The 13,810-nt window shown below is 39.9% G+C and overlaps 1 protein-coding gene across 13 annotated transcripts in view; it reads left to right on the top strand.

Moving 5' to 3' along the window:
* Positions 1–13,810, top strand: part of CEP350 (centrosomal protein 350) — a 74,520-nt gene that overhangs the window by 41,905 nt on the left and 18,805 nt on the right. For all 13 annotated transcript variants that reach the window (XM_048943774.1, XM_048943766.1, XM_048943767.1 and 10 more), the window contains 10 exons: positions 425–624; positions 2,015–2,226; positions 3,453–3,597; positions 6,335–6,495; positions 6,968–7,107; positions 7,676–7,758; positions 8,798–10,902; positions 11,879–12,268; positions 12,355–12,501; positions 13,616–13,738. In XM_048943774.1, coding sequence (XP_048799731.1) covers positions 425–624; positions 2,015–2,226; positions 3,453–3,597; positions 6,335–6,495; positions 6,968–7,107; positions 7,676–7,758; positions 8,798–10,902; positions 11,879–12,268; positions 12,355–12,501; positions 13,616–13,738 — 3,706 coding nt within the window. The remainder of the gene's footprint in view (positions 1–424; positions 625–2,014; positions 2,227–3,452; positions 3,598–6,334; positions 6,496–6,967; positions 7,108–7,675; positions 7,759–8,797; positions 10,903–11,878; positions 12,269–12,354; positions 12,502–13,615; positions 13,739–13,810) is intronic.

The following is a 13,810-nucleotide window of genomic DNA, read 5'->3' as shown; positions in this document are numbered from 1 at the left end:
ATTAGTTATTTAGAAAGGACTGTGGGGCAGCTGGGGTCACAATATTTCTCTGTCACTGGAACTAGCAAAAAGATGGGTTCATTTTTCACAGTCACTGCTTTCTTGAGGGTTCCAGTTTCATACCACAGGTACTTCTCATGTTCTGAAATTAGGAGCTGACCCTGTTCATTTTACTGAATATATCATTAGCACTTTTAAAAATGTTGAAAATTCTTTGAATGTTAGTAGCAGTTTTACAATATCTTGTAGGCTTTATTTACTGGGGGAAAAAAAAAAGTGTTCTCTGTATGTCAGAAATCTAGGAGATAGTAGTTAATGTGGCAGTTTCCCTAGAAAACAATTTGAATAGCTAAAATTCTGGAAACTGTGGCAATAGAGCGACTGGTTTTCGGGGTCTTTGACTATCTTCTGCTATGTCTGCCAGGTTCCTAACTAAACGAGAACAGAAGCTGATGCAGCGTCGACAGAATGCTGAAGAACTGTTGGAGTGGAAACGCCGCCTGGATGCAGAGGAAGCAGAAGTACGGCAGATAGAAAAGCAGGCTTTGGCTGCCTGGGACAAAGAGCTGCTTAAAACCAAAGCGGCCAAGAAAGACCTGGGGGATCTGAGAGCTGAGCCCAAAGGTAGTAGAAATTTTGGGAGGAACTTAGGCAAATAACTCAAGTCAAGCGTAACTGGGCAGAACGATTGCTTAAGTTTGCACTTCTTTTCTGTGATCTTGTGGTGGTTCTTTTCTCACTTTCTGCAGTCTGTGACATCTTTGGCCCTGTTCTTTTTACCTCTGTTTTAAACCTTGGTCAGACGTGAATTCCAGTTTTGCTATGTATTTTCTCATGTGTTTCTGCATACAATCTGAAATCCATTTCTGTTTTCTCAAAACAAAAACAGTACGTGATCTTTTGCTGAACTTATCCTGAACTTACCTTTGTTCAGTAAACGTTTGAACTCTGCGACTGTGCTGTAGTATGCTAGGATGTAGTTAGTATAAATAGTGCTACTCTGAGAAAACAGGTTCCCAAATTTTAGGGGCTTCAGTCTTATCACTCTGTCTTAAGTGGAATGTACTTTGAGCACGGACCACAGAAAATTGTATTGCAGTGGGAGAAAGTAATGAAACTTCAGGGACTGTTCTCAAAATAATATTTTCTCCTCCCACCGTTGAAAGGGGGTGATAGATTCACTGAAGGTCCAAAGGGAATTTAGAATGATGTCCCATCACACTTGTCACTGAAAAGCCTCGTGGATCTTAGGCATGTGGAAAACACTTTAAAGATGTTGTGTGTGCAAGCCACGACGTTCCAGCAAGAGAAAATTCAGCATGCTGAACACAGAGACGCAGATGAGAAAATACATTTACTTTCTGTTAATTGTGTCTACCAGTGAGCACTGGAGCACGGCCCTGCTTCGGAAGAAGTTCCTCTCCCTAGCCTTTGCTCAAATATTAAATAGTTCTTCATGGCTGCTTCCATAATGCTGTGACTCCTGCGGAATTTAGTAAACAGGAATATTGAAAACCCAACTTATTATTTTACTTGTTGCCATTTGAGAGACTCATGATGAAATCATAACATTAAAATGTTCTCTGCAACGGCTGTAAAGGAAGCAATCAATTCTAAATTCAAGATCTGACTTGTAGATTATGTGCTCCACCATGACTTCTTCAGACTAATAGTGACTCTTGCTGTTGCATGGCTAACTGGAAGGACAGGTTTCCCTAATAATCTTTCTGGAGTATGTTGTCTGGAAAATGTTATAATATTTTGAGGAGTTTTTTTGGTTTTGACATTTGGCAGTCACTAAGACTAAGTAGTCTTAAATCATAGTTCTCTGGAAAACATCCCTTTTTCATACTAGGTATTTCGAAGTCAATTTCTAGATAAGTGACTAATGCATACCCATTTGACTTACACTGATAGCAGTTACTACTTTGTATGCAGACAGTGATTACTCTGAAGGCATCTAAGCCAGTGAAGATTCTTATGTTGTTTCTTTTTTCTCGTTATTCAATCTCAGAAACAGCCAGTGAAGAAGAGTCTCCAGTGCCTTCTTGCTCTTGTGTGAACAGTGAAAGCTCGGTCCCAGAAGAGCTTGGCAGTCCAGCTGCAGAATCCGTCCCATCAGCGACGATGGGCCATGGACAGCCAGAAAGCCCAGATCAGAGTGCAGTTAATGAAGACATTATTTATTCTGAAGACTTCAAGTCTTCTACCTCACCTGACAAACTTGTGAGTGAGCTTTTTATGCTATATAAATTCTTAAATTTCTAAAAGGGGAAGACGAGTAATAGTCTTTCCAATTGTTGAAACAGGGGTTAAACTGTGGTATGTAATACCACTGTATGTTATTAGAATAAACATTGTGATCAGTTACGTTCTTCAAAGTCTTGATGAAAAAATGCTTGAACACAGAGTTTCAGTGTTTTTAAATCCGTAGGTAGTCTTGCAAAATGTTCTGCGTGTGTCACGTAGGTATGCAGTATTAAGTGGCGGAACACTGACCCAGTTAAACAATGTGTATTAGCTGTAGGCGAGCTTGTCACCATTGTATGAATTCTTTGAGGCTGAGGAAACTATGCCATGTTCTTCTGCCTTGCTTTATTTGCATATTTCCCAAAGTATAGCTATAAGATGAGGAAACATAGCTGTAATCTGGTACACAGTCCCTTGAGTTTCAGATTATAACTGCTTTCTAGTTCATACAGCCTTATTGTTCTGTTTCAGTAGTTCCTCCTGCTTGGTTGACAGTTTTGGTGAATTTTGTCCTGACAACTTTGCTTTGCACTGAATCAGAAGAGACCAAAAATGCACTTTGTGCAAAGTCAGAAGAACTGCTCATGTAGACTTCCATTACAGACACTTTCTTCTTGTAAAGTTTCCTGAGAATATATTACAGTAAAATGTCAGATATGCACTAGAGGTCATGATTGAGATGTGTGAAAAGTTTGTAGCATGACACTGAAGCAGTGAGCGGAGTTTTGGAAGAACAATTGCTCTTAGAATTTTTTGCGTGCCTACAGAGAAACAGGGCTCCTCTTGAGTGATTTAGAATGGCATCTCTCACCTCTTGTATGAAATTGTCCTTTTGGATTTGCAGGTATATTTAGTAGGTGTTCCCTTGAGTGTTACCTGTGAGTACAGATGTATTGAACACCTCTGAGTCACAGCCATGTCTGTTTACCTAAGTAGCAAGAAGGTAGTCTGAGCACGTTTATTGAAGTCCAGCCTCAAAGTAAGCAGTCCATTGTTGCTACTGCTGGTATTTTTGCTTTATTATTATTTTGACAAGCTAAGATAAAGCTTGTCTTAAGACAGCTGGATAGGTAGCTTTGCTTATGAGGTGTTCTGTGGTCATGCCAGTCTCTCCTTGTAACTAGCTCCTGATGGCAGTGATCTGCTACTTTGAGATTGAGCTTTACAAGCAGTTACTCATTTGTCCTTTTCTTCTCACACAGACTCCTCCCAAAAGCAGCATATCTGTATCAAGGCAAGATTCCAGCAAAGGCAGCCATAGATCTGGGGGACAGCTCCGTTCTCCTGTGAAGTCTCATCAGATATCTCACAATTGGTCTGATGAGTCTTTATCTATGACACAGTCAGGTAAGTATTTGCTTGGATTTAAATTGCTGTTTCAAAGCTAGTCATTTTAATAAGTAAATTTGCAAAGCAGACCTAGATATGGTAAGGCAAGCAAATTCCTGCAAAATACTGGGTTTTGAAGTTCTGTGGGAGTATTTTCCCATGATGTAATTTGATCAATTCAGCATAAGAAGGCCTTTGCACAGATTCCTGCAAACAGTTGAAGAAGAGTCAATAGTTAATATGTCTAGAACTTAAAAGTACCAAGGTTGGCTGTGTGTTTAATAGACTACACTTCTCTGTTCTGCTTGTTTTAAGAAAGCAGAATATGGTTCAGCAGCATATGAACATGATTGTCTTCCTTCTGAACACAGCATGGCTTCAGAAGACACACAGCCCTGTTTATCATGGCAGTGCAAGTGAGCCCACTGGACCTGCACTGACATGTGCATGGTGGTTGGACATTTCATGACATATCCAGAATGACTCTTTTTGTGGAGGAGTTTGAATTGTGTGCAGTAAAATGGGGCCTAAAGTTGTGTTTTGAGCTACAAGCGTAAGATCTACTACATAGACTCCTATAAAAAGTATTCTAACCCAATGTCCAAGTGGGCTACCAGTAAATACGTGGAGAGAGTATATACAAAATGAACTGGCACAGAGCCGTCCTTTCCCTGCTGTGCTCTTGCGGTCTGTTAGTCATATACACTTCATGAGCAGCCACAATCTGTGAGGTCACCATCATAAGCTCCATTGATCTGTGAAGACAGTTCTGATCGTTTCTCTGCTTTTAGTCTCTGAATGATCTTGTACTCCACAGTGCAGTTGTTACAGCATCCCAAATGCACTTCCTATTGGCAAATGAGGTAGCATTTTCCTGCATATTTTTGTTTTCTTTTAATTCCTTGAGTGAATGGTAAGTTTTTAGTGGAAGAAAAATAAGGCGGTTCTTTCTGTTGTATGTCCTGGCTGTTGTTTGGCTGGCAGATAGCTTCACTTGCATACATAAATCTCTGGTCTTCGTAGTGCTTAGTGTGGCAAGCTTAATAATCCTTTCTGCTGTTTTTAGATTAATATGTATGCAAGTGCAGTAGTAATAATTTTAAAGCAGGTATTCTGCTGGATGTAGAAATGAATACATACTCACTCAGATACTGAGTAATTTTTGTTTGCATTCTGGAGCACAGTTAGCAACCCAGTGAAGCATTCAGCAAATTGATAAACCTATGATCAAGTTCTGACTGACGAACCGTATAAGGAAGCCATTATGAACAGTAGAACAGGCAACAGTGGTCATGGTCATGAAAATGAAGTCTTTGATTTCAAGAGCCAGAGACAGATGGAAAAAGGGGGAATTCCATCAAGGTGGTGCTGGTTTCATAATCATTCAATTGAAAAGAGGCAAATCTTCCAAGCTGCTGAGTAGTAGTGATGTCATTGCTATGTCCTGATGCATGCAAAGACAAGTTCGTCAAAGATGAAAGCATGCACCAGTTTTTTCTTTAATGAGTTGATCAATAAAAGCTATAATTACATAATGGTCACTTAGCATTCAGGAGGAGTTAAGTACAGTGGCATCATAAAGTACTTATGATTAGCAAGTGAGATTCCATTCTTTTCATGCCTTTTTTTTTATTATTATTCTGTAAATGCTACTAACAGTTGTTAGTGGAAAAAGAGTATAGTAGTGTGTATTTGCTGGATGTTGATGAAGTCCTTCTTTATTGTTGTCCTGTGAAATGGAGTTGATTAGCAAAATGTGCTGACCAGCTAGTATGGATAACTTATTTTCCTAGTGCCTTCAGTAGAGCAGTTGGGAGTTCATGAGCATCCAAGCCTCTTGTCTAGAAAGCAGCATAGGTAATATAAAACGTTGGAAAAGCAGACCAGCCTAAAGCCTTCTGTTTGGGACTGCTGCTCTAGGTAGAAGTTGAGAGAGGGCATGGTAGAATGTGGTTATTCTGCAGTGAATCTAATCAACTGCAAAATGTTCCATGGGAACAGAGGCAGAAAATCGTCAATGGCATTGAAGACCAGACTGCAGGGGATGGAGAGGAAAATGATTAAGAAATGTTAGGTAGAACATAGCTGTAGTCAGTAATGGCATCTTAGGAAAGTCTGTGAAGTTGAACTTGGAGCGAGGATGTGCCTCATAGCTTTGTGTAAGCAGCTGCTGAGTAGTCCACTGTGTGCCTAAGCTCACTTCTAGTCGCTTCACTCTGAATAATATGTCACTCTGAGGCCTGACAACAGTGAAATCTGTGTTGTTCGAGTTGGCTTTCCTTCCAGCTGTCAACCACTCAGCTTTCCTCTTCACAGATGTACTAACAAAGTGTACCTTGTAGCTTGAAATTTTGCATAGCAATTTTAAACATGCATTTCAGATAAGTTTTTGGTATGCATCATTGGGTTATATTTTTAATGTGTCAGCAAATTTTAATGTCTGCAATAAGCTGTTAATGAGATAGCCATGAATGTGGGAGACAAATATGTGAACCAGTTTGCTAGCAAGTTATTACACATATCAGAACATCTTTCTTGTCTAAAATAAGATGCAGTGCTTTTTCTTTCCTGTGTTGTACAGCAGTGTTGTGAATCTAAGAATCCCCTTGGAGCCCTACTACGTTGAAATCAACATAATTTCTTTGCTGTTTCACTTGGGTTATCTTTTATATTTACTCTATGACTACTGATTGTTTTACATGGGACTGTTTTTTAATAGGCAAGCTATTTAAAGACTAAAACTGAACTTTTTCAGAAACAACTTCTGATCAAAGTGATATTGAAGGACGGATCAGAGCCCTGAAGGATGAACTACGGAAAAGGAAGTCTGTGGTTTACCAGCTGAAAAAGGAACAGAAAAAGAGGCAAAAGGAAAGACTGAAAGCACAGGAGGCCAGTCTGATCAAACAACTGGAGGTTAGGAATAGCAGTAGAAGGGCAAAACGAAAGCCAAGGCTGTTAGCTGTGAATAAATCATTATTATATGGATATTGTTGGCTAACTGTTGTGTGAACAGCTGTGAAAGACGTTACTGCAATGGAGACATGGTTGAGCTTTGGCTGATTAACAGTTTTCAGTAATGAACCATTGTCTTTGAAGCAAGACCATGCGCTTTGAAATGTGTGTCTGTAAGGAATTTTAGACAGTATTCAGGAGGGAACACATTAGTATCTCAGCTTGGGTTGCTCGTGAGTGTTGCTCATGTAATTTGACTTTGAAAGTGGGTTTCACAGCTCTGGAGCTTTAGGAAGTTAAGTAGATTGCTTTACAGACAAACTGTGTGTCCTTAAGCATTTGAGACTGAGAATTATTTATTTGATAAGTTTTGTTTACAGAATGGTCGTTATGGTTTAGTCCTTTAACAGCCATAACTGTTTCTCTTGCTCAGTCATATGATGAGTTTATCAAGAAGACTGAAGCAGAGCTGAGCCAAGATCTGGAGGCATCACCCACAGCCAAACCTCAGATTAAAACTCCATCCTCTGCTGCTGCTGAAAAACCTAAGATCAAGGCACCACCACTCCATAGGTAAATGGGATTTCTTCTTTCTGAGATTATTCTGAAACCAATAGAGTGCTGCTAAAGCAGAAATCATCTGTGCAAGGAAAGCACTTCCACAGTGCTCTTCCTCAAACACTGGATTATGGCAGTGTACTGCCGACACATGTACTGATCACATCAGACCTAAAGCAGTTAAGATGCACTGTCCCTGTAATCATATCTCATTTCTGTCCTGCCCAGCCTCTCAGGTCCTAGTTCCAAGTTCTTTCTGAGTAACAGTTTTTCATGGAGTGAGAATTTGCAAAGTGGTTGTTTGAATTACTTAGCTAAACCATCTTTGCAGCTTAATCTTGGTTGGGATCTTATGTTTTAAAAGGCAGATGATTCCATTGACTTCACTTCCTACAATATTTTAAGTGTTTCATTTTCTCCAGCAGATGGTGCAATTTTAGCTCATTTTTTTCTTTAAAAAAAAAAAAAAAAAAAAAAGTTTAGTTTCAGTAGTGTGGTACTGGATGCTTGTGTTTCTATTTTTATTTGTTAAAAACAACAACCAAAAAACCTCAGTTCACTCAGTTTAATTTTTCAAATTTAGGCCAGAGACAGCTAAAAACTGGAAATCACTGACTGAATCAGAGAGATCAAGAGCATCTTTGGAATCCATTGCAGAGCACGGAGGTATGTAATGGAAAAATCAGTTCTACAGTAAAGATCTCGAAGCCTGACTATTTTAAACTTCTTTAATATTTTACTTCTTGATTCAGGAAGGGGCTCTAAGAGAACATGCAAGCTTCATAAAACCATAATGATGAAGCTGCATTTTCCATGTTTTGCTTTCAGAAGTATTTTGAGAGTAGAGTTTCTTTAATTATGGCTTCCCCGTTGCTCCCCTGCTCACCTGTTATGAAACCCCATAGTATTTGAGTTCTGTATTTTAAAGGAATCATCTCATTTAAAAAAGAAAAAAATGTTGATGGGAGATGGTGTCCTCTTCAAAAGCTAAAACCACTCTGTTGTACATCATATATTGCTACATTGGTTGTGCACTATAAATGGCTACGTTTTTTTTGTTGCTTTGTTATTTGTATTTAGTAGGCTTCTGCTTTTGCTGTTTCCTGAATGCTCAGTATTTAGTTTATTCTTGCTGAGGTTCTTGTAAAACTAATTATGTGGCAGCCTTTTTCCTTTTGCTTACTTCCCTGTTCCTCTGTCACTTGAGGAAAATAAGGAAATAAAAACGACGGCTTGAGAAGTACTTGTTTAAGAACAGGTTTCTTTGAGATACTTTTCAGTGTTTTGCTGCCTGTCATTAGATAATTGCTGTATGCAATTCAAATCTTCATTGTTTTTATAGAATTGTAGAATGGTCTGGGTTGGAAGAAACCTTTAAAAAATCATTTAGTTCCAATATCCCTGCCATGGGCAGGAATGTTTTCTATTGGATCACACTGCACAGCCCTCATTGTGGGCTCTGTATCGTATGGTGTTACGCCAACACAAGGAACAGCATTAGGAAAACAAAGTGGGAGAACCATGGAACTGGATGAATGTTGCCCATATTCATAGGCCAGGTAGAAATACCTGTTTCCAAAACATCATTTTGTATTTTTTAGGGTGGAAATCTTGATGTTTAACTTTGTTGCCTATGGTTGTGGTCTTCACTAAGATAATGTGGGCTGTATCGCATGTTGTGATTCATTTTCTGTTTTCCTTCAAGATGTTGTATCATCAAAAACTGAGAGATCTGTGTCTTTGCACACTAAGAAGGAGGCTGTGACAGATGTTCACCCAGAAGAACCTTCTGGAACATCTTCGTCAGTTTCAATGCCACCAAGTAGTTCCAGAGCAGGATTTGGTGATTCCCTAGAGAAGGTGTCCTCATCATCTCCTCTCAAAGACATAAAAGACATAAGCAAGATATCCCATGGGTCAGTAAGCACTGTGGAAAGTGTATCCAAGGAGGAGGATGTCCTCAGTCACAAATCTGAGATATCGGAGAACTTGGAATACATAAAGTCAGAGGAAAATGAGCTTGAAGATTCTCATGTTAAGTCTCTGGAACATTCAGATGTCTTGTTAACATTAGATAAAAAACAGGAGAGATCACTGGACATCCTTCCAGAGAAAATCCTCCATTCCAAAAACGAACCTTCTCTAAAGGAACCTTTTTGTTTGACTGTGGAAAGCCTTCATGGTGGGAAAGAAATCTTAGAAGAGAGACTGGCAGACAAAGATGCTGCAACTGTCCCAAGCGTAGAAGAATCTTCTCACAAACTGAGCATATCAGCAGAAGAAAAAGATAATCTGCTTTCAAAACATTTGTGCATTCAAAAGGAGTCATCATACATTGAAGACTTTGAAGGATCCTCTTCCAGGAAACAGCCATCAATTGAAGAAGCACTTGCTGTGGAAGAATACGAAGATGATTTTGAAGCATCTCTCTCATCTCAGGGGGGTCAAGGGGACTCTCAGTCACTGCAAGAGCAGTCCCTGCTCACACAAACCAGCAGAAGCAGATCCACCAGCAGAAGCAGATCCACCAGCCTTGGCAGCGATGATGAAATCAGTGAATGCCTCAGTGACAGATCTCTCTCTCTCTCTGGCAGCGTGCATTCAGAGAGGTTATTAGAACTTAAGTCCCCGACAGAACTTACAAAAAATACTGAATGCAGAGATGCGGAGAAAGATCAAGCTGCTGTTCAGTCACCACTATGGCCCTCTGTTTCAGTGACAGAAGAAATTGATAGTTTGCCAAACTTCAGCATAGATGATAGGGTACTTGTAAGTAAAGTCCAACCTGGAACATTGCGATTCAGAGGTGTGACTGAGTTTGCCAAAGGGATTCGGGCTGGTGTGGAGTTGGATAAGCCTGAAGGGAATAATGGTGGAACTTACGATGGTGTTAAATATTTTGATTGCAAAGAAAAACATGGTATTTTTGCTCTTCCCCAAAAAATGTCTCACATTACAGAAAGTATTGATAGCCATTTAGATGCACATGAGTACGAAGACTCATCCTTTGATGATAGACTGGAGAAGAAAGGTAAAAATGAGCAGAAAGACAAAGGAATTTCCAAAACTAGCAAGGAAGATGAAAGCCAAAGCAGAGATGCAACAGAGACCTCTTCTCAAGGTAAAGCTGCTGCAGACACAGCTGTTTCAGAAACCTCAGCTGGAAAAAACATTGATGAGGTCTCATTTTCCAAAGCAAATGGCATAAGGATTTCTGTAGCTGCCAAATCCTTTGCCCAAGAGCAGTCTGTGGTGGCTTATCTGAAGCATGCTGTAACAGAGGAAACCAGCCTTACTCCTCCCATTTTTGATGTCACAGATAAGTTTTCCAGCGTTCAGTTGGATGACATCTCAGATTTCTTTTCTGAAAAGTTGGAGAGACAGAAAACACTGGGAGAAGAATGTTGTGAGAAGTTAAATGATCTCTCTCCTGGAGTTGTGGAGAAGCCTGCAACTCCACTTCTGGATTTGCTGACAAAAGAAAAGAATCAATTAGAAGCTCAGCTTAAAATACCATTTGAAGAGGAAGAAAAATCCAAAAACCAACTGGAAAAGGTCAGTTTGCTCACAGACAGTCTGCTTAAAGATTTTGTGAAAGATACAGTTGACCAGTTGCAGCAAATAAAGAAGATCAAGAATGAGAAAATCCAGCTCAGCAACCAGGAGCTCTGTGATGCAAAGCAGCACTGCAGTACCCCATTGCAGGAGGTAGAAGAGCAGATTTCTGATGGACTGGACAATTTTTTTCTAAGTTCGGACTTGGAAGATGACAGAGAAGAACTTTCTTCCCCAGACATGTGCCCCAGACCAGTAAGTAACAGACATCTTGCTCTGATTTTAAGAGCTGGTGATTCCTTTGATTATAGAATCTGAAGAATGGCAGTGTGGCAGCAGTTTGTTTTCTCACAATTTCTGTTCACTGATGTGATGATTGTTTGTATGTCTGTGTAATGCATGTTTTGGTGTTTCAAGGTTCACAACTCACTTTAGTATCCCCACAGGCTTGAAGGCAGATTTTGGCACATGAAAGTGAAAAACACTTCATTTAGATTGCATTCTGCTTATGTGTTTCATTTTCAAGTTGTTACCCTTGGTCTTAATTCTAAAGAAGTCAACATACTGTAGATTGTAAACTTACTTTTCTCTACTCTTGGTATGAAGTAATCATCCTGTAAAAGAATTGGTTCTTTTATAGATCATTAAATTGTCAGACTGCTCTATCTGCAGAACTAATATATCACGAGCAGTGGAAGTTCAAGCTACCTCGGAACAACCATTAATGAAACAGATTTAGGACTTGGCCTCTGCTGGAGATCCTAGTAAACCTGTCTCAATATATTATCACAGAAAGCTTCAGCTCATTTCACCATTGTGAGCACTGCTCAGTCACTAGAACAGCCATCACCTGCTAAAAGCTTTTAGGCTGTTAATGTAGATCTGAGAGCGCTGGTAAGCGAAGTAAAAAGTTGTATGTCACATTATCACTTTTTAAACTACTCAGCCTTTCATAAACAGATGAACATGAAGACAGACGGTGGGCCAGGAACACAATTGTAAGTAAGCTCTTTGGTAGCCTTCTGAAAGCATTCATCAGGAATGATAGAGGACTCGCGCATTTTAGATGAAGCATCTGGAACTTCCCTGTGGGTTGTTTGTTGTTGCTGGGAGAATTTAAGAGTAGTTGTGTACGTATAATCTATCAGTAAAGCGTTTGAAAATCCAAGCTGAATATCTGATAGACAAGAATGTGATGCTGCTTTTAAATTTACTCTCCTGCAATTTACAGGAGAGCCCGGTGTTTGGTGCCAGTGGTCAGGAAGAGCTTGCCAAGAGGCTGGCGGAGCTGGAGCTCAATCGCGAGTTCCTGAGTGTGCTGGGAGATGAACAAGACTGGTTTGATGAAGACTATGGCCTAAGTTCCCGTAAGGTCCAGCAGAAGCAAGCCGAGGAACCAGCGGTGCTGCCCAAGGTAAAACCAGAGAAAATTCCACCAAAGCCATGCGAGGAGCTTTTGGCAGTTCCTCATACTGCGGCTGAGGTGGAAAGTTTGGTGCATGCAGCAGCTGAGGAACTCTGGAAACTGAAAGAGCTGGGTCACGATCTTCAAAGTTTCAGCTTTAACACTGACTTTACCACTACCATCAAAGACTCGATAAACAAGCAGGTCTATAAAAAGGTACAGTCTTCAGGTGTTTCGCTTTTGTCCTTTGAATTGTTACTGTGAAGCACGGAAGCCTTAATTCTTATTTCTTCTCTGTTAAGGTGGTATTTGATTTAACAAAAGAGATCTTTGGGGAAATCTTTGCTGAGGATCCTAATCTTAATCAACCTATTTGGATGAAACCATATCGGAATGCGTCTGCTTACTTTCGCCGAGTGAAGGATCCAAATGATTTGGATGAGATCAAGGTAGGAAGAAATCCTTGTCATACAGGGAAGATGAGGTGGAAAATAGTGTATTGACAATTGCCTGATAGTAAAAATAAAGTCATAAGGGGTATGGACCATAGAAGATGTATTGAGAAGATAAATTAGATTACAGACCTGTAAGAGTTTGTCAGAATGGTCTGTTTCACTCAAAAGATTTGCCTCCCAGTCTTCTTGGCTGATACTAGCTGCTTTTAAACTACAGCCCTTGACTGATAGGGTGTCCTTGGTCTTACAAAGCTGGTACGCTCACAGATTGGCGCTTTAGCAGATTTCAGTGGAACGCTGTATTTTGGGGATAATGGCATGGATCCAACTGTAGGGTTGGGCCAAATGGGATGAGCTGGATTACTGCTCTTTTCCTTTACTGAGATGTACCTGTGCCAACCTCATTGAGGACCGTGGAGTTGTCCAAGTTAATCCAAAATATAACTGGTGAGAGCGTTGCGGTGTTTGGTAAGCCTCAGGAGGTCTCCTGTGGCTGGTAGGAGTGCTCAGCAAAAGGACAGAACCTCAAAAAGGCAGAGCCAGACTAGGACAAAATTGAATTTGTAGGGCAGCTTGTTAGGAAGACGCTCATCAGGACATAAATGAATACTATACTGTTTCTTCTGATTTTTTTTTTACTGTATTTTGATTATTTGTCTGCAGATAGAGCATGTTAACTCTCTATAAAAGTTCAAAGTAGTATCTAGATCAACTTCTTAGTTGAGAATACTTTCAAAAACCATATCTCAGAGGAGAGAAGGGGCACAGGACAGGGACACCGAACTCCCGCTCTACTTTTCTTCAATATCTTCCTGCTAAATGAATGGTCATAATCTCCTGTTTACTGTACAGTTTAATTGAAAGTTCTTCTCAAGACTGCTGTCTCAGAAGTGGGTGTCATTTTTTTTTCCCCACTGCTGAATTTAATAACTGTTGTCTATGTAAGTCTGCCTCAAAGACTTTGCTGTGACTTTCTTGGTCCATCGTATGTCTTTTGACTAAACAGAAGCTTGCTGTGCTTTCTGTCTTGACTTAGGGTAAGTACTTTGAGCTAAGGAATGACAACTACACACAAATGTTATTAAAACTCATCTTTTTTGTTCTGTAGAACTTCATTGCAGCTGAAGTACTGAAGCTTTTTAGTCTAAACAAAGAGCCTAATAACAAAACAGACTGGCAGAAGATGATTAAATTTGGGCGGAAGAAACGAGACAGAGTGGATCATATATTGGTGAGTGGATAAAAAAAAGCAGTCGTGTCCGATGCGGTCCCTCAGACTGAAGTATGACATGATCATATTTTT

Source organism: Lagopus muta, chromosome 5 (genome assembly GCF_023343835.1).
Source record: "Lagopus muta isolate bLagMut1 chromosome 5, bLagMut1 primary, whole genome shotgun sequence".
NCBI classification, from domain to species: Eukaryota; Metazoa; Chordata; class Aves; order Galliformes; family Phasianidae; genus Lagopus; species Lagopus muta.
Note: the sequence above shows the minus strand (reverse complement) of the source record. Positions and strands in the feature narration are given on the sequence as shown.